This window comes from Chelon labrosus (genome assembly GCF_963514085.1).
Source record: "Chelon labrosus genome assembly, chromosome: 11".
In the NCBI taxonomy this organism is placed as follows: domain Eukaryota; kingdom Metazoa; phylum Chordata; class Actinopteri; order Mugiliformes; family Mugilidae; genus Chelon; species Chelon labrosus.
The window spans coordinates 20795236-20820605 of NC_140344.1; the positions used below are offsets into that span (position 1 = coordinate 20795236).

Genomic DNA, 25370 nt, shown 5'->3' on the forward strand with positions numbered 1-25370 from the left:
CGCCTCTTCCCGTGTCCATGGCTGAGGTGCCTTGAGCAAGCACCCAAGCCCCAAATTGCTCCCCGGGCACGGCAGAGAAGAGGCAGCAGCCGACTGCTCCGAGTGTAGGAATGGGTCAAATGCAGGAGAATAAGTTCCCCATAATTATTTTATTTACTGCAAATATGATGCAAAAAGAACAAGCCAAATGCTGAATTTGATATGTGACTAGTTATGTAAAGTACTCCAAAAGCAGTGATATTATTTGTTAGTGAAAAACACATTTCTGGGCCAGTGTTCCACACACAAACAAAAACATCGAGCCAATGGCTGCGATGCATCAGAATAAAATGAAAATATGTGAATGACTGATGGAGGACGAGGTCTTGCATTAGAGGTGGGGGGGTGGGGGGGTGGGGAGAGAGAGAGAGAGAGAGAGAGCAGGCAAAGTTTAAGCCCTCCTATGCAGACAGCTCGTGATGTTTGCTCTGTAATTGAAACTGATCGGAGATGTACTTCAGCACAGCCTCAGGAAAAAAGTGGAGAGACATTTAAAAGGTGTCGCCGAGCATTATAAATTCAACGTAAGTACAGCCTGATTAAGATACGGGTCAGATTAGCGGAAAAGGAGAAACGGTTTGAAGGAGAGACTTGAGAGAGAAATCCAGCACCCAAGACGAGATCCGTCCTCATGCCAAGCTGCCTCTTTGTTGCGAGAGCGTGTTTGTTTTTGCTGCCTGAGCTGCAAAATGCATCACTCCATACACTTTCTGTCACAGTGTGGAATGGAGAAGGGAAAAAAAAAGAGGAATAAACCCACATAAGGCTCGACTCTCCTGAGCGAGCTGATTACTACTGAGGAGGTGAGACACGGGCAGCTGGCAAACAGAATAGGCAAACAGTCGACTGCCAATCTTCCCTGACCTGTTGCCGCTCGGTCCGAGCCGACAAAAACAAGAGCCTGCATCCGAGAAACTGTGGCAGGCTCGGACAGCGAGGGACACGCGAACCAGCAAAGGGCAGTAATGTTTGGATTGATGGAGTCTGAACTAGTATGAAGCCATTTATCACAATTAGGCGCAATCTTTTCAACGCTAAATCCTATTATTATCAGTATTGGCTACGAGACACATCATGCACATCATGCTTTTTATCTGGCAGATTTAAAATGACTGAGTTGTTGGCTTCCTGCGACACCGAGATGCTCAGTTCCAGAGCACAGGAGCAGCAGCACTGAAAGCTCAGTCCCAAAGAGTCCACTGGTTTAAAGGTTTAGATATAAGGAGATACTAAGAAGGCAAGTTACGATGACATTTGTAGGGGAGGAGGATATCTTTAAATGTCACATGAAACTTGATAGGGAGCCAGTAACTATGAACGGGGATGATGTGCGTCCTGGGTTTTTGAGTTCTGGATCCAGACGAGATACAGCAAATAACCAGATGAGGGTTTTGTGCGCCTGTCTGAAATCCTATTCTACATCCTGCCTGTATTAAAATTGCGCATCAGTATGTCTGCACCTGAAGGTCTGAAGTTTGGTATTACTTGCTTTTCTTACCGCGATAGAAGTGGCCTGAGTAAAGGGGCCAATTTCCTCAGGGTGCTCAGCATCTGAAAAATGTAATCACTAAGCTCACACCGAAAGTACCTCTCTCTCTTCAGCGTTTCCTCTCTCCGTGCCTGCGTGCGTCGAGAACCTTCGCTTCAGCCGAAAACTCCGCAGCGCATCAGGAGATCAAAGCGTGAAGATATTAAAATATTTCCTTTTCACACCGAACAAGTCCCCTGACTTAAAGCCCTGGATGTAACACGAGGTAACTCTCCGTGCATGCCACACACACACACGCACACACAGCCTTACGGCACGTACCTAGTTAGCAAAGGAAACACATTAAAATGCAGTAAATGCAGTAAATTATGAATGACAGCAGGACCCCTGAAAAGTTTAATAACAGGAGATACGAGGAGATATTCCAGAGGCTTTAATCTGGAGGTGACCTTTCATAACCTCGCCGCAATCAAAAATGAATAAGAATTCACAAGCGCATCAACCCTCTCCCAACCAACAGGAAATATTCATAAAACACCGTGTTCCCTCGAGTACATCCCATGGAAAATGTTGACTTAACATATTTGGACAAAGAATTTGAATGCTCTTTGAAACGGCGCTTGTCTGTTCTCACACAAATGGGACAAAACAATGTGACATCTCGCAGTCATTTTCACGAAAACAGATGCAGCACATGCAAAAGCTAATCACAGCCGTGCACGCGTCACCCCTAGAAATCCATAAAGTCTCAATCGGGGGTTCCAGATTAAGCGCCAATAATGAGAACCTCCTCCAGGCTCCAGCTGTCACTTCCTACATTTCACCAACACCCTTCATTATAACAAAAACTGGCTTCAGGGAAGCTTTTGGTCGTGAAATCGATGACCAATCAATAACAACACAGCAAGACGTCTAGGTAGTGGTCGCATTTTTATTATGTGCGATCGTTACGTCGAGGCAGCACAGAACGCAGACCCTGAGCACTCATATGGAGACTGTGCAGAGGTATGCCCACTATCAATACTTTCATCTTCTCATCTTACTTCTACTGAATAAATACACTGATAGCAACACTCTCATACAGGATGTCTGCACATCTGTTTCCTGCTCTCTCTGCGCAAAAAAACTTTGACATTTACAGCAGGCCAGCCACAAAATAAGATTAAACAATGTGGCCCAGAGGTCTGTTACCATGATACGCACAGTTTAGGACAAGAACATTGAATTAACTCATGTTTAGCTTATGTTTACTTCAAACTAAAATCATTTAGCTTGTAAGGGAAACTACATCAATCAGGAATAACATTATGACCACTGACAAGTAAATAACATTGACCATCTTGTGGCAATGCAATGTCTGGACCTGGCATTTGTGTGGATGTTACCTATAGGCAGCTTGGGCTTCTGCGTCAGCTCTAGCGCCGTAGCTGACGTGCACCTCCCCAGAAATGTAACTACGCGCTGCAGCGATGCAGACCGCAAATCCTTTAGTATTTCCGGACATTGTTGAAAGCGTCGACTCGTGTTCGGGTGGAGTTTTTACAGAGCGAGCGCATAAGTATAAATGACTCACACCAGCGTCGACTACATGCGTAGGTTACGCCGTCCGTTGACCTGCTGACCTGACTGCAGTACCCTAAATGAGCCTTTAGACATGTAACACCCACCTAGACCAGACCAGGCACCCCCACGCCATAGCAATGACACTCCTTGATGGCAGTGCCCATCCCCAGCAGGATGCAGCCTGACACAAACACACACAAAAACAGTTTAGGAACAACTCAAAAAACATAAAGGTGTTGACCTGGCCTCCAAATTCACTAGATCCCAAACTGATCAAGTATCTGATCCACAGAGGCCCCTCCCCTCAACCCACAGGACCCAAAGACCCCCCCCCCCCCCCAAAAGCTAAATGTTACGTGTACCGGTGTGTGTCAGAGTGGGGCACGGCACTGTGCGACAGGTTCAACTGTTGTCAACTGACCCACTTCTGTCTTCGTCTCGCCTGCACAGACCAACAAGTAAATAGTAAAAACTTTCCCTAGAGTCTAGAGGGTAGTTTGGACTTGCATTTAAGTAAAACAAGCACAACGTTACCGAACACCTGGAGCTAACAAGACGTACAGACTGTGTAATATGTGTTGCAGCACTTTTCCCATGCAGTATCTCTGATATGTAGGTTCCTCATCGCCTTCCTCGGTTTCTGCAACTGACGTTTCTGCTGACCTGCACTCCCTCTCTCTCTCTCTGTCCTCCTTTACTAGTTTCTTCCCCCTATCTGTCTTCCCAGGGCAATTTTCCAGCTCTCTTCTCCTTATTCCTTTCAACTGCGAAATGCTGGTAATTTCAATGTGATTTAACTTTCTCCCCAAGTCCAAGCAAAATAAAAGCTTAATACATAACCAGCCCATCCCAGACTAGATATATGAAGGCCCGTGAACTGCATTACATAAGCTCTTTAAGTGCCACTTATGCGGGCCAAGCGCTCAATCTCAAGTCTCCGTAAAGACCCGGTTCAGAACAAAACTAACTAAGATTAACGGCAGCAGAGTAAGTGACAATCTATCAGAGCAAATCCTAGTGTTGGGCTTTTTTCAGGAAGGAGCAAAAAGAAAAGAAAGAGGCTTAAGTGAAAAACGGCTGGGCACCACAATGAAATGTTCCAATTTAGAGAGCTTGGAAAAACACTAAATCTCTCATGAAAATAGACCAAAAAAAAAAAAAAAAAAAAAAAGGTCAACCTTCCATTTACGTGACTTTGCTTTGTTTTAGTGCTTTCAGTTTTCGGAGTCTGGAAAATGGGAGACGGCGAGAAATAAAAGGAGCTTGTGGCCCACACGGTAAACCTTCTCCCCCACCCCCACTTAAATAAATACACAAATGTGTCAGCAAAGCCTCTGGCAACAGGGGATAACTTTTGGATTTATTTATTTTTTTCCATTTATACCTTTCCATCCATCCACCACCCCCCTCTGTTTTCCTTCTTCTTAAATATTACCGTTACGCCCTAGGCCCAGAGAAAAGGTCTGGCTCTTTCACCTCAAAGAGAGTTGTGCCTTTGTCGCTGATCCGTGGATTCCATGCATGTATTTGTTTCAGATAACACGCATCGTTGACCTCACTGATGTCCGCTTTCTCCATGAACCTGCTCGCCTCTTGGAGCGTCTCTCGCCGTCTTTCTTCCTTCCTGAAGCGTACAGGTGCAACTGAAACCGACAGTACAGACGCGAGCAGCTTCGAGGAGGAGGCCTCCAGTTAATAAACCGTGTCAAAACTAATATCTCTTCAGCTCCCTCTTCCACGGCACACTTCATCAACCGTGCACCTGTTTTGAGAGCTCACATCCACCTGTTGCTCCGGTCTCCATGGCTTCTGTTAAAAAAAAAAAAAAGGCCTACCTTCCTTTGCTTGCCTCTATGTTGGATAGTCATCTGCAAACATCCCTCATTCCAGTTTGTCACCACGACAACAGGACAAGGAGTAATTAAAATTGCCCCTGCTGCTTTGTTTTAATGTCCCTGTCAGCCCACTAGAGGTTTAGAGCCACTTCACAGCAATGTGCTGTTAAAGAGATGCGGCCCAGCAGCTCAGTCACACAGTAAACCGAGGTCACGTTTATGCTGTTTTCATTAAATGCAGCTCAGTTGACAGAAAAAAAAAACAACCTTACAGCACAGATAAGACGCTTTTCATTTAGTTCACAGATTTCGAATTCATTACGCCGTTGTGGTCCCCGAGTTGCAGGTTTACAGCAAATCCAAAGAACAGAACAAAATTACCAGTCTGTTGTTGCGAGCGCCTCGTACTTTGCTGTGGTTTGTTTCTGGGAGCGGTACCGGCAACAAGGACATCAGCGGGATCGACAAATTGATCCGAAAGGCCGGACACGTGATCGGCAGAGAGTTGGACCGGAGGACACTGGACGAACTGCTCTCCATCACGGACAATCCATCACACCCGCTACACCGGACTACAGAGGGGCTGGCGGAGTTCATTCACCGACAGACTGATTCAGCTCCGCTCCCTCAGTGAACGCTGCAGGACTTCATTCATACCCTGCTCTGTCCAGCTGTACAACAACTAGCCTTTCTGTAACAGATAACTCCAATTAATGTTAATGCACATTTCTGCACCTTATTAATCATTCCTATGTATATAATATACATTTATTTCTGTCTCTATTTCTTGTACACTTGTTCATTTGCTTATACTTCATTCATTCATTCATCTTCTATAACCGCTTGTTCCTGTTAAGGGTCGCAGGGTCCCAGCTGTCATCGGGCGAGAGGCGGGGTACACCCTGGACAGGTCTCATTTGCTTATACTATTTTATTTTATTTTTATCTCATTTTATTTCACCTTTCTTTTTACTTGTGGTTCTCAGGAGTGTTTTTTATGTGCAACTAAGCTACTGTGAAAACATTGCTTAGTTGCACCAAGCACCTGTGACCAAGCATTTTCCCTTGTACTTAAGTCTAAAATTATATATCAGAATAAAAATGGCAGAATAGTTTCTGTAACATGGAAAGAGAGAAAATTGTGCCATTTTTTTTTTTTTTAAATATTCTTAACTCGCTAAACATCGATGACTCCACTGTACTTCTCTCCCCTCAGGTTAAAGTCTACCCCCTTGCTTCCACCTCCACAGCATCAATGCAACGCAACCGCAACGCATCCACCGCTGTACCTCTGTTCTTTTTGGTCTACCATCCAAATGTCTCCATAAACCTCAACTGGTCCAAAACGCTTCGTATCGCACTTCGTATCGTCACCCGAACTCCCTCCATGGACCACATCCCTCCAGTTCCTCAGCAGCTCCACAGGCTTCCAATAAAGATCCTGCTACTTACCTTCAAGGTCCTTCACAACCAAGCTCCATCACATCTGTCCCTCCCGTACTCTCAGATCCTATTCAGCCACGACTGCACGACTGCCCGACTGTCCATCATGAATTTTAGAGCATTCAGTCGCTCAGCTCTGCGCCTTTGGATCACTCTCACACCTGACATTCGAGACACAGACTCTCCGACATGTTTCCAATCCAACAGCTTACTCCATTTAACCTGCTCTCCCTTTATGATTATTATTATGGCGTTTCTAATAATGACGGTGAACCCCACACCACATGGAGAATTATAGTATTTATAATGTTTTCTGCAAGGGACGGCACCTTTATCACCTGTGCACTAGTTTGATATTTTTTTTCCTCCGCCTCACTTTCACGTTTCATTATTCTGCCTCTAACCTCACTGACATCACCTCTATTTTTGCACCCACATAGCAGACGCAGACTACCAACTCTGTGGCTATTCGGTGGCGTCTCTGCATGTTAGTGGAGACGGATGGCGGCGAGAAAAGAACAATGAATCTTCATCATAGACCGTCATTGTTTGTCTCTCGCCCGTACACACCCACAGTCCCAGGCTGCTCGTTTGTCTGCAGGCTCTGCTTGCGCATCTCAGACTCTGCTCGCTCGCACCGTCCCCGTTCCCATCCCCACTCATGCTGTCTGTCCTTCCACTCATCCATCTATTCGCCGCCTGTCCTTTCTGTCCGTTCTCTGGACACCTGGAGGGAGGCGGAAAGGCAATTTATAGCCCACTCGTGGACACTGAATCTGCCTCTTTTTACAGCATACCCACACTCTTCTGAAGCCCCCACGCCCCTCACCAATAGGCACCAAGTGTGTAGGATGTAGTCTTATCTACCTGCAAATATCTTGTCAGATCAGAGGTGACACATACAGTATCGAGTGTAATACTGTATAAAGACACAAACCCACACACACTATAGGATACCACTCACTCATACAGTGCACACAAAGAAAGCGCAAGTATTGCAAATCATTGAATTTGTGTATCTTTAATTTATGTTCTGTTTTCCTCTAAGACAGACCACATCTTGGCTGGAACAGCAACAAAATGATTTCATCTTGAACTCGTATTGAATTATTTCAGTGTGTCTTGTGCTGGAGGAGGACAATGATTGGCTGTGACAGTGGTTGCTCAGGGTCAACTCTTTCAATCACACTCTGCACGCCTGCCTCATCACCTCTTCTTCTGCTACCGCGTCCATCACATCAAAGTCACATTTCTCCGTCCCTCTGCCCAGACATAGCTGTGTAATTCCGGGGGATAGTATAATAATGGATCGTTTAACGGCGTGTTTGAGACAGTCGCAGGTGTGAGGCAAAGTCCGCCAGGTTTTCTGTAGCCAAGCCACAGATTCTCCACATGAAAAGGCCTCGAGTGTTTTCAGTAATTCGTTCTACATTTCAAACAATAGGCAATTAGAAAAAGATCCAAAGGACACTTCACCGTCTTTCATGTGCTTGTGCTGTGCTGCAACTGCCGACTCCACGGTGAAGCTATTGATTTGATAAAATTGAGTGTAATCTCATACAACTGGACATCTGTTGCCGTTTCTTGTTGTAGCGTTTCGCAGATGTTTTGCTCTTTGCTAACTTCCATTTTTTAAGCACATAACACAATCAGGCATAACATTATGACCACTGACGGGAGAGGTAAATAACACTGACCATCAATGTGGAAAACTTTTGGACTTGACATTAATTTATGTGGACGTTACTTAGACATGTAGCACCCACCTAGACCAGACCAGACACATCCACCCCATAGCAATGACACTCCTTGATGGCAGCAGCCATCCCCAGCAGGATGCAGCCTGACACCGACACACACACACACAAAAACGGTTTAGGAACGACTCAAAAAAACAGGCACAAGGTGTTGACCTGGCCTCAAAATACCCTAGATCCCAAACTGATCAAGTATCTGTGGGATGATCCCCTCAACCCATAGGACCCGGAGGCCCCCACAAACAAGACAGATGCCACAGGACACCCTCAGAAGATCCATGTCCATTCTCTGATGAGTCACAACTGTTTTGGAGGCACAAGGGAGACCTACACAATATTAGGAAGGTGGTCATAATGTTATGCCTGATCGCTCATTCAGGACTGATGCACAGCACAGAGACAGGGAACGAGTCTGCCTTTAGAGTAAAATGTTGGAATTGGACCATTGCTTATTTATGCTCCTTCAATGTGTTTTTTTCCCCACTCATAAATATTTGTCGCACTTGTGCCAAGAAAACACTTGAGCGATAAGAATTACTTACAGAATACACTCCTAATGTATAAACTGTGTTTAGATGTGATGTTAATGAGTTTAGTAGTCAATGTGGCGCTTCCTATAATGTAACGGACACATTCGTTCAGTCATTCATCTTCTGTAACCGCTTGTTCCTGTGAAGGGTCTGCTGGAGCCTATCCCAGCTGTCATTGGGTGAGAGGCGGGGTACACCCTGGACATGTCACCAGTCTATCTCAGGGCTAACACAGAGAGACAGACAACCATCCACACTCACATGCACACCTACGGACAATTTAGAATCACCAATGAACCTAACTAACTAGCATGTCTTTGGACGGTGGGAGGAAGCCGGAGTACCCAGGGAGAACCCACGCAGACACAGGGAGAACATGCAAACTCCACACAGAAAGGCCCAGTTGGGCCCATGGATTCGAACCCGGGACCTTCTCACTGTGAGGCATCAGTGCTAACCACCTTGCTGCCGCCTAGTTGGGACACAGTTTTTTTTGTTGTTTTTTTTTTTAAATGTCAACAACAGAGACTGGAATGATCTGCAAAATATTTAATCCCTATATTCAGTTGCCAGCAACAAGTTCAATAAAAAAAAAGTCAGGACAGGCGCATGTTTACCACCGTGTTGCGTCACCTCTTCTTTCACTCTGAGGGTGAGCACTGAGGAGGCTGCTGGTTTGAAAGTGATGAGTATTTCCATTCTTCAGACTTCTGTTGCTCAGCAGTTCACAGCCTCCTTTGTCAGATTTTTTGTTTCATGATGCAGTAAATGTTTTCACTGTGTGACAGGTCTGAACTGCAGGTAGGCCAGTTTTTTTTTTTTTTTTTCACAAAGCAATGCTAATTTTATTTGGCATTATCTTGCTTAAGTGAGTCTGGTAAACATCTGAAAGGCAGCATATGCGTCACTAAAACCTTTCACATTGTCAGGCATAAATGTTGTATTTAAAGATCTCCAAGTTTCCCGTGCCATGTGAACCAATGCATCTCCATACCATCGTGAATGCAGGCTTTTGAACCGTGCGCTTCTAACATGCCAGATTGTCCCTCTCCTCTTTAGCCCCGAGGACACGGCTTCCATGCGCTTCAAAAAGAATTTAGAATTCGTCAGACAACATGACAGTATTCCGCTTTGGCTCGGCCGTCGTACGTGAGCTCAGACCTGGAGCTCCGTTCCTGTATCTGGTTTACACACGGTTTTCATTGCACGGTGGAGTTTTAATTTGCAGCTGTGGATGCAGAGAACAGTGCTCACTGGCGATTGCATTCAGAAGTGTTCCTGAGTCGATGCAGTGATTTCCACTTCCATTTTTAATGCAGTGCTGCCTGAAGGCTTGAAGATCACAGCCATTCAATATTCGTTTTTGGCTTTGTTCCTTCTGCACATATTCTCTGAATGTCTTAATGATATTATGTCCTGCAGATGATGAAAACCTCAAATTCTTTACACTTTTAACCAGAGAAATGTTAAATTGTTGAACTGCTTTCTAGTCTTCCACAGAGTAGTGAACCCTTTACCATCTCTACTTCTGAAGGACTCATTTAACCCTAAATATTTATGTTCTACAAGATGAATTTCTTTAAAGCATTACACAATTTTTCCAGTCTTGTCTTGACTGATTTGTAAATTTGTTGCATGCATCAAAATCCAAAAGAACCTACCTTTGATCTGTAAATTACTGCATTCTGTTTTGATTTTCATTTGAGGATGTAGCCCGAAAAATGATCGTCCGTAGCACAGTGGCAGGGCAAGTAATTTGGTCTTTACAGTTTTGAACAAACATGCACGGAGACACTCACTGAAACTACCCCATTGATCCGCTGGTTGCAATTAACACAGCATTGCTCCTGTCTGGTCAGGCGCAAATTGAAAAAACCAATAAAAATCGGTTTTCTCCCGCGAGCTGCCGTCTCACAAGAGTCCGAAATGGCCGCTCTGGATCCGTCCGGGCCTCGCAGCCAACGGCATTGACTCACGTGTCAATACACCTGTAAACTTCCACCGGCTCGAGTGAGAAAAATCAAGTCGGCGGGTTGTTTAATGACAGAATAAATCCTGCAGGACGTTCAAAGGAATTGATATCCTGACAGTAAGAACACAGCCGCACGAAGCGATTCAACGGCTCGTCCTGTCCGGCACTGTAGCTAGATTAATAGAGCACTTGGTCGGCGTGTTTAGGCCATTACCCCAGGATGAGGGGAATAATCACCTTCCGTCCTTTCAGTTGTTTCATGGTCACCGTTCAATCTTAACGCAAGTCGTCATAAAGACCAAGATATTATCCGATGTGTGTGGCATGACGGGAAAAGCTCTTAAAGGAGCCCTGATCATTTATCTCATTGAGAATGCTTTTAAAGGTCGAACTCAAACTGTGTTTTCTACTGTAATCACAGCAGTGTGAGTTATAACCGCATATCGGGACTGGCTGTAATATTATAGCATTATAATATCATTACACTAGCGCTAATGGAACAATATAAAGCTACGTATTAAAGCGAATGCAGAGCGGGCGTCTTCTCTCTCGAACCCAAATAATGAGGCAAGAAGGATGGGGAGCGGAGCTCGTGGAAGCAGAGACAGCATGTGGAGCTGATGCGAGAAGGTGAGGAGGCGCAAAGGCTAAAGAGGAGAACAGCCTTTCTGCTGCCGAGGGCTCTTTTGCATTATTCCTTCTCAAGTCGGATTGCACTCTGTATAAACCATCACAGTGGAGCAGGGCTGGAGAACAGGCGTACCACCATATGACCTTGTAGACTAAAGTGTTTTTTACCAGTTGTGATGCTTGCTGAGATTATGATTTACTTGGCTTTAGAGTTTTGATCCAGTTTAGTTTTAAAACACCGTTTGTGACGGACGATGGTACATGTGCATAAAGATTTAATATGTATTTTACAACACACTGTTAGGATTCATTAAATCTGATTGCAGCTACATTACAGCGCCTTATAAATCATTCAACAACCGTTTATTGTTGTTGGTAAATACAGTAATAAACCTGCCAGCCTCGACATTATAGTGAGACATTTTATAGTGCGTATAAATACTAAATGGGGGGGGTAAATGTTGCCCTGTAAAGATGTAGGTTGGTAGAAAAAGACAGCGGTGACAGAGAAGCCAAATAAAGGAGTTGAAAAGGTGACCTCGGCGTGCGGCCATGGGTGGCGACTCAAAGCCAAAGATTCCTGAGAGATCAATCAACAGGCTCCGAGCGTCTGGCTTCTGCCCGGACAGCGTGGGGACAGGAGAGATCAATGCGGAGTGAGGCCCACAGGCTGGCTCACCGCACGACTCAATACGTTACAGAACGGACGGGAAACACATACTCCAGTTGAAGGACGGGACAGGGATTAGGTCAAGGAAGTAGAGAAGCAAGGATGCGAGAAAATCCTCGACAGGCAAGGGGGAAAAGGAGAAGCTGACCTTTGAAGTCGAGTTAACAGCCCGTGTGTAAATCTGCGAGCTTCTACACTAACCTGTAAAATCGGCTTTACATATTCCGTGCTTCACAGTACATCAATTAGTTAACACATCTCTTGCTATACTGGTTAATGTTTTGAGGCCATTCTCAGATGAAAGCGTGGAGACTAAAAGAAAAAAAAAAAAAGAGAGAGACTCTTGAAAGAAGGCACCTATGGAAAATTCCCAGGGGAAAAGCTGAAAACTGAAGCAAAACACAAAATCCCCTCCAAGCCTTCTGAGATATGGCACTCGTTCTAACTCTGTCAAACGGGGACTACGGATGAAAGCAGGAAATGTTCCCACGGGAATTTTAAATGAATGCGCTCCACCTCTTCCTTAGACCCACAGAAACACAACATGCCCACAACGACAATTTCATTTCAATTACTCGCGTCACTCCGTCCGTGCGTGCAGGCGTGCATCCATCCACGGTGCTCCTCTGTCAAGTCTTCCTTATCCGCCTCTCGTCAAGTGGATTCACGAGCAGTAGGAGATTTGGCAAGAAAGATGAAGGGAGACAGAAAACGCTTGGCTTCTATTGTTTAGTGCTTTTCTGTATGGCTCTTATCCCTGCCTTGTTTCTATTGTCAACCGGCTCTCTGAGACTTTATGGAACAGAAGAAAACGGAGGAGCACGCGGTTTTTGTCTCCCCTTTATCGGGCGGCAACAGGAGCTGCACCTGCTAGTTTAATCCGGCAGACACACAGGCATCGTCCAGAGCACACGCCTCTGTGCTGACGGCTTCCGCTGCCAGACATTTTCTATGATCCAGCCATCTAAAAGCACTTAAAACATTAAGCACTTAAACAAGTGTGTCCTGCAGGAGATGATGCGCTTCCCATCTAAGGCCTTTGACCACCATCTATTTCTTCTCTCCAGGAACACCACACACGCAGTAGGAGTAGGTCTGTATAGTTATGAGGCAATCACATTTCCACCTAATGATTATTTTAGAGTTTGAACTGAAAGAGCTGAGCAGAGCCACTAAAAGCCAATACATGATGTAAGTATGAAGAGATGGGGAAATACATTTCCTTTTTACAAAGACATTATGTGCAGGGATCAGACGGCAGACATTTACCTTCACATGCCGCAATCTGGGATGCACTTCCTTTTCTACTTTGGTTACAACATGCCTGTATGAAACCATGATTTAAATGACAGTCTTGAACAACCAGTCGTTCAGCTACTAGCCCCCTGCACATTTCAGTCTTCATGATTATCAACAAACGCAAACTGACAGTTGAGAGTTGAGGTTTTTCCCAAAAACGTCAACTCTTAACCTCACAGCCAAAGTCAGCTAGCTACCTGGAGGTGATACTGCTTCCATAAACTGCTGCATATGCGTAATACGACTGTTCGAGTCATAGTTTTACAAGCAGGCCAAGACAGTTAATGTAGCTGCATATTTTGGACTCAAAACCGGTTGGGTTTTTATGCATATTGCAACAACCCAGGTCTTGTGATGTAGACTAGGGCTGCAGTCCCAGGGCTGACTGGCTGATTGACGAATGCTCATCCCACTTGGCACTGGGCAAGAGGCGTGGTACACTAGTCTAACTCAGGGCTAACACATAGAGACAGCAACCACGGCAATTTAGAATCGCCAATTAACCCAACGACAGTGGGAGGAAGTTGGATTACCCGGAGAGAATAAAAACTATTCAAAGGAAGTTGACAAATCGCCGATCCCTGTCCTCATTCCCGACGAAAGTTTGATTTGGTCAAAGGTGATTTACAGACGTACAGCTTCACTTTTTGACACAGCCGCTCTGCACCCAAGAAAGTACCCACAGAGGGAGAGAGGTGGGGATGAGAAAAGGAAACAGAGAGATGCACAGTGGCGTGTCTCATGACCCGATGACCTCCACTCAGCACCGCCTCAGCATGAAACTGAGTGGTAACAGCAAACAGCCGGCCCGTAACAGCTTAACACTGACCACTGCTGGAACACAGCCAGCCGGTAGGTATCCGAGCAAGTGAAAGAAGAGCAGGAATCTGCAACGGGATGCCTAAAAGGATTGAGGGTGATCCCGTAGAATAATCCGGGTTGCAGATGGCGGAATGAAGGCTAAAAAGTAAACATAATAAATTGGATCCCTAAATGGTTGCACTTTGATTCTAAGGTTATCTCTGCGGGATATCTGCATGTTTGTCATGCATGCATGAACAGTACACTGCATTTCCACACAGAACAGAACTGTTGATCTTAAAAAAAAAAAAAAAAAACAGGCTTGCACTTTGTTGGCATCTGGCTCGTGGGTGCCGAGCTCACTGCTGGAGAGCTGCCTCGGAGTTTAAGCAGGCCCACAGCTTGGATCTCCGGCCTCTGTGAACCAACACCAGGCTGACAAATGCCTGAGAGGTGATAGTGAGAATGAGTGAAAGCACTGAAGCACCGGCAGGAAAAACAATTCTGGGCTGAATCCTCAAATAGCCTCCTCTAACAGAGCTGTCAGCACCCGCAAGCTTGAAAAATGACAGGGATGAGTTCTCTCTTTGTCAGGTTGCAGCGAGTTATCAGAGGCTTGTGGCTGAACAAAGTCATTTGAAGTGAAATGATGTACGTTCAAGGGAATACATTAATTATAAAAGGGGATACGCGCCGCTGCATAAAGACCGCTGCTTTTTAAACGTGTCGGCTGCTGAGATGAATCGCGAGATAAGTCCGGCGTACAGTTTTGGTTTTTTAGATTTTAATCAAGAGAACAATGTAATCACTGAAATAATTACTAGGCTGGTCTAATTTTAATTAGCTATGACAACACTGTGCTTAACAAAAAATCTCAGAACAAGGGGAAATTAGCACAATCTGATGCACCGAAAACAAAAAGATGAAGTACTTAGTTATTTGGTGGTATAACCCAAATGCCAGTACCCCAGCAGGTAATTACAGTAGGAGCATTAGGTAAAAGCTTTAAAGCAGTCCGTACTCTGATTTGCTTAATTGCACCATTCACCGTTTTCGTGTCCAAAATGTTTATCTTAAAAGGCTTACATGGTTTAAAATCTGTAAGCAAAAGAATATACCTGTCAGTTACCAATCAGACTGTAACTCTACATTAAAAAAAAAAAACAGTTAACTTGCAGAATCATACTATTATGCATACAAATGGCCAAATCTCCATCAAAATTGCAATACGCTAGTTTTGGCTTTTTTGTTTTTAAAATCAGTGATAAAGGCCGCCCACACAAGTCTGATTATATGGCGAGAACTCGCTTCCAACCAGTTCATGGTACGAAAAATACAGGATTTAGAAAGATTGTAATGGTCTCTACTCCACAGTAGCATTTAATTCACGAGAAATACAGTTACATCTTTTGTATTTGAATTGCTACACTTCAGCGTTTCAGTAGCCATTGTGAGATTATTGTGCGACTTCATCTTCTCGTGTGACTTGGGTAAGGATTGAGGCTTTATTGTTAATCGTGTTTGAGCTGTACAGCAGTTTGTTACAGACCGGCAATGCTATACAGCAAAATTCCCTGTCTGACTTCCTTTAAGCCTTCTCCCTGCTACATAAGTAATCACGAACGCCTCAGGAGGAACTGACCCACAATTATCCGATAGTTCATATTTTACAGTATGTAGCAACAGAAATGAGTAAGCTTTAATAGCTCTATTATCCCTTCACCTCTCATTTGCGCTGTCAGCTTTTTGCTTCGCTCCACAGACTCTCAGGACCAGGTTGACAGAGGAGTTCTTGATTAAAAAAACAAACATTTAGTCAAGCTCTTTTAGGAACATAGGTGACAGAAAAAGGGGGCCGCAAAACCGAAGCAACTCCAGCTCAGACATCCTTGGGAAGAGCGCTCAAGCAGATGCACCGAACGCCTCATGGGAGATCCATTTCCACTTGGCTAGATGCACATCCAGTCAGCTAGCAGGAGTGAACTCTGTCATGGGTACTACCTGGGAAAATTAGTCATAAATCACCGCTCAAATCTAAATGCATTGAGCAATTATGCTGTGACTCTAATCTCAGTGATTCCATTTACAGATTAAGAGCTGAAGCCTAATACCCAGCCAGTACACACAGTATCATTGCATCATCAATGGCAGGTCTGTGCAGTGCCGGGTGTAGCTGATGAGCGAACATGTGTTTATTTACTAGACAGTTCATGCTCTCCGCTCCTCATCATTCTCAGGGAAGTCCTCCTCCCCCGCCGCCGCCTCACCACCTCCGTCCAATCTCCCATAAACCATCGGCAAGGCCAGAGGAATGTGAGGCAGCCATATTTACAGCCCCGAAAGCAATTGGAGGTTAACAATGATGCCAGGCTGCTGCGGGTTTATGTGCTGCTGTAAAATTGCCACTATGATTAAAATCTCCGTCAGGTGAAAGACAATGGTGCAACCCTTTCTCTCAACACTCCTGTAAATTATCTCCTCACACTCAGAACTCCCTTACTCTCCTCTCATCCCCGCGACCTCACTTTCAGGGCTTTACCTTGGCTAGCTGGCCTTTTACAGCCCGCTATCTAGACCGTAAATGAACGGGAAGAGTCGCTGGGCTGCCCTTTGCGTAGAGATGGTGTGCAATACAGGGTTGATTAGAAACTCATGATCGATTCCTTATTGTGATTTTATGTCCAAACAGCTAATGTGTAGCATGCAACTGTTAAACGGAAAGAGTCTCTTCTTTGAAATATTCAAAATTCAGACTGCAGATTAGACTGGCAGGCAACTTTACGTTGGACTGTTGGAAGAAGTAGCCTGTTTTGTTGTATGTCAGCACTGCAGGAACAGATAACGGTTCTTTTAGGTCCTTCTTTTATCCAGGCTCTACTGAGCTTATATGTCATGGTGCTGTATGTTGCTGAAGATACGCAGTTCCCATCCCTCCCAGAGTCCTCAGCACTCCTTGGTCCGCGTTATGTGACTGATGTCTGGTCATCTAATTGTTTCACAGTGCCCCTGATCTTCTTCTTTGATGGCTAATGTAATCAAACTCTTTCCACAGCACCAAAATGAAAATCCTTTTCTGACAGTAACTAATGCGGCACCTGTGTTTTGAACCGTAAACACTGCTACACCTAAACGTACCAAGATTTAAAGGATTACGCTATTAAAATTACAGGTTGTACAGACTAGTCGACTAAGCAGTTTGTCAACTCCACTGCTGCGGCATTTAAACCTCATGTTGACTAGTCACTGGTCACCTGACAATAACAACACGGAGGCCTCCGAGAATACAGGTGAGGAGCCTAGCCTTCTGTCATTGCAGCAAAAACTAAACTAAAGATGAAGTACTACTGTGCCATGCAAAATAATTAAGTCAGTCAGTGAAATACAACAAAAGTACTACTGCTATCAGAGGAACAGTCTAAATCCTCTCAACGGCAGTCAATTCACGACTTCACAAAACATCCTGCGGTAACAGGGAGAAAGCGGCTGCAAATCAGCAATTTGCTGGTGAATTTCATTGTCTAAAGTTATTACACCTTTGGCTGCAGTACACAGAGAAGGCTTCAGAGAAATATTGCTTACTTTTTCATTTTTTTTCCCCGTTGCTACTCTATCCCATCTCACAACATGCTGTGGAGTACTATTACATGCTATAGACGGTGCCGAGTTGCAGCCTGTTTTTATACAGGCTATACATATCGGCAGCGCACAGTATGTAGCGCATGAGCGGTCTGTTCTCAGCGTATGTATTCAGGTCAAGAATAATGGTTTCATTGCTGCAAAGCATCACTTTCTACTGTGTTTTCATTGGCGACGTCATGATCATGAGCGACTTGACTTTCATCTCATAATAGTCGTGCAGAACGTGCAACTCCTAATTTACACCAGTGTCATGTTCTGACATTTACATCCTGACAAAGTAAAGCGGCAACACAGATGGTTGTGAGTAAATATGAGTTGAAGCCACCCTGAAAGATTTAACTTCAAATGAACACAAGTTCAGAAACGTAGAATTGACTTAAAAGTATTAACTCAAAAACATCACGACTGCATAAATATGCTTCGGTATCACAGCATTCTACACCGAACATCAGTGACTGACAACTGAGGTACCTTTTGTCACATCTTTTCCTTCATTAATATTTCAATCGATGTCAGCGATTCTAAGTTCCATCCGATCTTTTCCTCTCGTTCGTGTCTCATTATTCATGTCCTGTGAAGCGTCCTCTTTTGCCTTCATGGTTGCTCCCGCTCATCATGCACATGAGATGAAGGGGGCGGACCCATGAAAGCAATCTGCCACAGACAGGAATAGAAGGATGCAGGGCTCATCTCATCCATATCAACGCCGAGCACACACAAACGCACGAACACACCAACACGCCCATATAAACATATACACGCAGGAATATGTACGCACCAAACGACATGAAGACGAACATGCACCTTGTGTCTGTCGGAATAAAAAGAAAAAAGTGGTTCGCACACATTCACTTTGTGTACATTTATTGCAGGTTTCATCTCAAAGAGAAAGCAGGTGGCCAGAAAGATATCCCGTGTTTCACAGAAAAAAAAGTAAAAAAACCCGTTTCGTAATTGCCAGTTGCCCTGACACGCTCTGTCAACTATTTAAGCTGCAATTTTAGTGATTTGCAGCGAAAGAAAGAAAGAAAGGTGCAGAGGCAAACATTTGCTGCTCAGTCACAGCCTTTCACAGAGGCAGAGAGGAATGAAATTACTTCCTCCACAGAAGATCCTGCTCCTTGTTTTTCTCACCTCCCTTCACTTCTGAAATTGTCTCTTTTCCTTTCCTCGCGTCCTCTCCTTTACCCTCTACCGTCTTTACAGAACTCCCCCCAAAGACTCCAGATTAACAGCCCCTGTGGTTCCCCTCTGCTGCCACCGCTTTCTGGATTCATCTGACAACAAGAGAAGAAGCGCGCTGGACACATTCACTCGGGTTTCCGCAGACACCAGCAGACCCTTCTTCACTTTAAATCACACCGAGGATTTCGCTTCACGTCGTTTGTAAATCGTTAGGCGCAACAAAGTGAGCGAAACAGATGGATGAATATGAGAAAAGTGTCACTTAGAGGCTTAATATGTGATGCAGGTTGTTGTTGCAGTCCGATGAGGTTAAAGACATGTGTGAACACCCCCGGGACATGATGAAATCGCATCTAAAAGATCCAATCTCTGACCATATTTGGAGGTGGTGTGGCTCGCGTGTGTCCACATGTGTCCGCAGTCCTTTGGTAGTGTGAACGCACAGAGGGCGAAACTGAGATCGGACCTGGAGACGCACTTGGAGACGCATGTTAATAGCCCAGATCAGATCTTAATGCAAGGTCTGAACAGGCTCTATTAGTCTTTAGTGGGAATTTGTTTGTTTTCTTCCATGCCATTTTGGTTTCATTGTGTGAAATGTTGACATGGCATCTATAAGAGCAGCACAAGACATTAGAAGAGGTTAACAGAAGAGAGAGAGAGAAGGGCCTCTGTCCCCCTGACCCATATTACAGCACTTTAGACGCTTTTCTAGCTCAGTCTTTCCCTCTCTCTCCAAGACACATACATCTTGTATCTCGTGGTGAACGTAGCTTGAGCTTAACTCTAATGTATCTAGGCCTGAACGTATCAGGCCCAGATACATGGACTATGGCTTTGACCTATGGCACTGACATTTTCCAAGTGAGGGAAAATCCTCGGCGGAGCAGACACACATCGACCGAAGGTGTCAATTATGTTGCTTTTGGATTTCCTCGGGATGTTTGTGTTGGACGAGCACCGAAGTCTGGGGAGATGCAAAACATACGGAAGCGCGCAGGCACTCGCATAGCACACGCTCAGAGGTCAAGCACTGCTGGAACAAAGAGCTGGTAAATGGGCATGTAAATTATAGATGAAGAGAGATGCAGTTATGGAGCTGAACAAAAAGTCTTCAGGGCGAGCCGGTGTTAACATGCGCACTCACACAGTCGCGCACTTAAATGAGAGATTATAGCGCTTGCAACAAATAAAGCAGTGATATAGATAACCATAAATGGAGCTCCGTTCTATACTGTACAGATCATAAATCCACATAAGTACCTCCTGCAGTCGACCAGTTCCATTGCTTATAATATAATTGTGATGATTTAGAGCGTGTTTACCGTCAAAGTATGAGCACAGTTAATTTAAGTAATCATTATTTGAGGCAAATCAAATCTATCACCCGTCCTTTAGGGAACATATGACACAGCCGGGCTATTAAAATTCTTAAAAGAGCACGCCATAAACTTTCTGACACAATTTTAGTGACTTCTGCAAAATGCTTACAGTGCAGCTAAATATTCTCGGAGCTGCTTTTCCTTTGACTGCTACAGAAGAGAAGCCCTAACACCAACAGGCAGGTTTAGAGTTCAGAGGAGGGCCGTCGAGAAAAAACCCCGCCGGCTTCCCTTGATGACTCTTATCTCTTCAAGCACATTTCCTAAACCCTCAACTAAATCGATTTCGGAGACGACTGCATTTTATGGAATAAGATATATCGACTTCTTCTCTCAGTCGATCCCCGCGGCTATTCGACAGCTGCGGCGCGATATCGGAAACAATTTGGGTTTTTAACTTGGACTGCGTTTGGGTCTTAAAACTCCTTCAGCCGCTGGTTGCATGCGATCGAGTGTATACAGTATCTTGTGCGCGGTGTGTTAAAGGGATTTTGCACTCGACATTTTGTGCCACGCTGTCGGACCTGTCGGTAGCGTACAGTGGTTTGTGCAATGTTGTGTGGGTGCATAGCGAAAGCTTTTCGTTGCAGTGATCCCCTCTAGCAAGAAAATAAAAACAGAATCAGATCTCTCCAAGCTTTAATCCAGCATCCAACTTCTTTTAAATTTTTTTGTTTGTTTGTTACCTTGCCGTTTTCTACTTTCTACTTTTCACTGGTATTTTACCAGCCTCTAGCTGGATACATCTGATTAAGCCGTGCCCGTCCACATCCCTCACTCTTCAAGAGCTTAATTCTCTTTTGATTTCAAACATACAACAGAGCCAGATATAAGTTGAACATTTAATTACTGCAGACCATCTGCCTTCGCAGCCTGATTCTTCTGCACCTCGAGTAGTGTTACAGATATCTGAGCCCGAGGCAAGAACACTGCTTCAAGATAGACGACCTGTCAACGTGAGTGGCAAACACCGGGGCGGAAACCTGGCCAACTGAGGAAGACAAGTTTAATAATGAACTGCCTGCCTCAAGGCCAGATTATGAAATGAGCATCTTCAGCCATTTTACTAAAACAGACAGACAACAACTAAATGAATTAACTAGAATTTATGAGTTTGTATGACTGACTCAAATCGGTATAAACCCCCAGCAAAATAATAATAAAATCTAATATTCCTTCAAAGCAGAAAATATGCCTTTTTGTAAACCAGATTATTTGGAGAACTGGGTTGTTAAGTAATGACAGATATTTATTGTATTTATTTACTTCTGATTATATTTCTTGTAGATTTGTGCAAGATTTGTACAAACAAGCTACTGTGAATAAGCAACTTCCCTTGTGGATCGATAAAGTCTATTTAAGTCAAAGTCTAAATTCGCTATCCGAGTATTTTGGAGGAATTTTGATAAAAATCCTCATTAGGAAGCATGTTGGAAACATAGACTGTATATAAATATAGACAATGCGCCCCCACTTCCTTGCATTGGCCAAAGTGACACCTCGTTAGTATAGTGGACAGCATCTCCACCTGTCATGTGAAAGACCAGGGTTTGATTCCCCGACGGCGAGGACACATAAAGGTTTTCTTAATCTTAGTCATCCTGATGTCACATCCTGTTTCTATAGCATCGCATAACTAACTAAAACAAAGCTGATCAGAAAAATGGACACTTGTGTATGCACCAGTATTATATTAACTACCTAAAATGAAAATTATTTGACGTATATTTTAGTGTTTTAGTTTGGCCCAAGTCCCATCCACTAACATTAAGGGGGTGGAGCTTATGACCTATACTGCAGCCAGCCACCAGGGGGAGCTCTACTTGCTTTGGCTTCACTTTTAAGGAGCTGCTCCATCATCCATCTTTATGCAGCCTATCCTTGGAAACAATGGGGACTTTCAGTGCATAGCTGGAGGTGATCTGCCCTGGAAGTCATGTAGCACTTATGTAGAACTGCAGAAATTATCTAAATGAAATGTCTGAAATTGCTGTAATCAATCCTAAAAAAAGAGCTGAATATACAAAAAGAAAGGACTAAAGTGTCAAATTGTCTCAGTGGGTCTCTGCTGCATGTACAAAGTGTTAATGATCTCTGGCTGTGGTCCAAACCCTGCCTCATATTCTGCTCTTGAATATCGTTCTGTCTCATCTCACAGATCTCGGCGTGAAACCGATAACAGAAATAAATGCGAGGGGAGGAGGTTAGATTGCATAACGTATTCACGATCTAATTTGAGCAGCGGCCTTGCAGAAACGGAAACATTATTAAAAAAAATTCACTGCAGTGGTTGGGTCATGAGGCTAAGCTGTAGATGGGCTTTTAAAAAAATAATAAAAAAAGAACGTTTCCCAAAATATAAAATGACTGATGCTGCATCATACTTGTACCTCTTTGCAGATCTTTGTTTCTTTCCATGCATAATGTGTTTTTTTTTTTAATTACGGTGGGAGCTAACGGTCTATTTGAACAGTAGCAGAATAAAGCTCAAATCAGCGTGTGTGTGCAGAAGAGAGGATTAAGTGTTTGATAATAATTAAAATCGGGAGCATGATCATTTGAGCGCTGATGAGCTCCTCCACACATACAAGCAATAAACCTCATAGCTGCTTTGTCAGGGAGATGCGGGTGGAGCATGTGTTCTGGCACGGACATCACTTTCATACTCGGTCTAGAGTGGTGAGAGAGAAACAAGGAAGTGCAGCAAGGAGAAAAAAACAAAAAAAACAACTCACTGCTGCCTCGTCCTCCCTGCTGTCGCTGGTGTCCTCGCTCTTGTGGTGTCCGGCTGAGGAGCGAGTGTCCCTCTTTCGGCTGGCGTCCGTCCCCTCCGTCTGTCTCTCTCCATCTGGGCCAAGGTGAAAACATGGACACGGCTCAGAAAGACAGCGAGCGCCACTATCGCCACAATTGTCAGGTTATCATCGCCCTCATTGTCACCGTCTCCACTTTAATCATCGTCATTAAAGAGCATCATTCTCATTCAGCTCCTCCGGCATTATCATCATCATCAATAGAATCATTATAATTAGGAGTATCTTCATTCCTATTCCCATCGTGGTCAACAATAATTTCGAGCTATCACTCATTTTTTTTCAAGCCTCTCTACTGTCATCACGCTCAGATAAAAGTTTCCAGTGAAAAGAAGATTAACTGGGTGGGAAAAAAAAGAAAAAGTAATTGGAAAAGCAAAAAAGAAAGACAAGAGAGAAGAATAAAAACCAATCCAGAGGGGAAATGTGAGGAGTGAGGGGGGCGGTGGGTGGAAATGGGAATGAAAAAAAAAAAGAGGGAAGAGATCAACAAATGGATGGACAGAAAGAATAGCTTTTCTTGCTGCTAAATTAAGATGCTGTCATGGCACAGATGGATTATTGGAGTTTTTCTGCACAATGATGACAGTTGCCTTGGCTGGTGGAGAACAACCGGAACTTAAATCCACTCATTACGTACGTGTGTGTGTGCGCAGTTTTTTTTTTTTTTGTGGGTTTATCACACAGTATGTTCAAAATGTCTATGTCACTGTGCCGCCAGCAAAAACACACACGCACACACAGTCAATGATGATCAAACCGGGGCACAATTCAATACAGAGCAGTAATAGGATATTCAGCACTTTACAAGAGTCCGGTTATTTGGAGTTACAAGGACCAAATGGATACTCGTAAGGGTTCCTGTCAGGGTTTCCAACTCCATGTGGGGTTCATATAAAAACACAGAATCCATTCTAAATTCCCTCCAATCTCCTTTTATTTGTGCCGCACTTCACCCTTTCCCATTTGGCCGACATGGTTCGTGAATGCACAACATTGGTGCAGCTCGGATGGGCAGCCATAAAAGGTGGCGCCTGTGCCATTGACTTCCTCGTAAAAGTCGGGAGGTGGGGGTTGGGGGCTTTGCGGTCTCCTGATTCTGAATGCATTACAGCGAAAGTGGTTCATTACTGTCTGTCTGACCAGAGTGGCTGTAGAGTATATGTACACACACACGCCCCCACACACACACACACAAGGGGATGGAATGTGATTAAAAGGCTGAATGGGGAGAGCGGGTGGCCATAAAGCATAATGAGAGCTAATAGTTTTCCAATATGTCCCCTTAACAATGAGTCTGAGAGGGCTGAATTGGATGTGGAGGGGTTGGGCTGCGAGGAGACAGATGCGGTCAAGGAGGAAGGGATTGACAGAGACGTGCACCCACGCATGCTCACTCTTTCTTCACTCGTGTGCAGACACGGGAGAGGCCGAAAAACACACAAAATGAAAATGCAGCAAAATTGAATGTTGAGTTTGTTCTGCGTCTCTTGATTTCTCATTCTCCAGTGAACATATTCTGTAGATTCAAGATATTCAAAGAGTTTATTGTCACGTCCACGGTGTAGGAACATGTTTCCCTGTACAATGATATTCTTCTTTCGCCGTCCACCCAAATGTCCATGATTATAGACTCCTGTCAGTTGTTAAGGAGTCTGATGGCAGTGGGGGAAAAGGACTTCTTCAATCTTGAGGTCCTGCATTTTACACTTCTGTACCACCGGCCTGAGGGTAGGAACGTGAACAGTCTGTGTTGGGGGTGAGTGGAGGCAGCTCTCCTGTGGACTCTATGCTTGCATATTCTCTGCAGAGGGGGCAGTGGAGTCCTGGTGATCTTCTCAGCAGTCTTCACCACTCTCTGCAGTCTTTGCAGTCCAGTTCAGCACAGTGATGCAGCCGGTCAAGATCCTCTGAACGATGCAGCTGTAGAAGTTGCTCAGGATTTTAGGCGACATGCAGAACTTCCTCAGCCTCCTCAGGAAGTGCAGTCGCTGTTGAGTCTTCTTGACCAGCTGTGTGGTGTTCAGAGTCCAGGAGAGGTCTTCAGTGATGTGGACCACTAGGTACTTAAAGCTGCTCACCTTTCCTACTTCAAGCTCCCAGATAAACAGTGGATGATGATCATCTCCTTGGTCTTGTCCGTGTTGAGGGTGAGGTTGTTGTCCTCGCACCATGCGACCAGACTGGCCAAACAAACCACCATTTTTTGAATTTCCCACAAAACTCCTTCTGCATCATTCTTGTTTGACTGTGCAGTGTGTGTGGTCGCATACTGGGTTGAATGTTTTCTGACTCTTGCCCACTTCGGATCAATTCCGTTGAA

At 44.5% G+C, this 25370-nt stretch overlaps 1 protein-coding gene across 1 annotated transcript in view; it reads right to left on the minus strand.

Moving 5' to 3' along the window:
- The window catches only part of b4galnt4a (beta-1,4-N-acetyl-galactosaminyl transferase 4a), a 136881-nt gene that overhangs the window by 68991 nt on the left and 42520 nt on the right, over positions 1–25370 (minus strand). The window contains exon 2 of the mRNA XM_084554412.1: positions 22970–23082. Coding sequence (XP_084410538.1) covers positions 22970–23082 — 113 coding nt within the window. The remainder of the gene's footprint in view (positions 1–22969; positions 23083–25370) is intronic.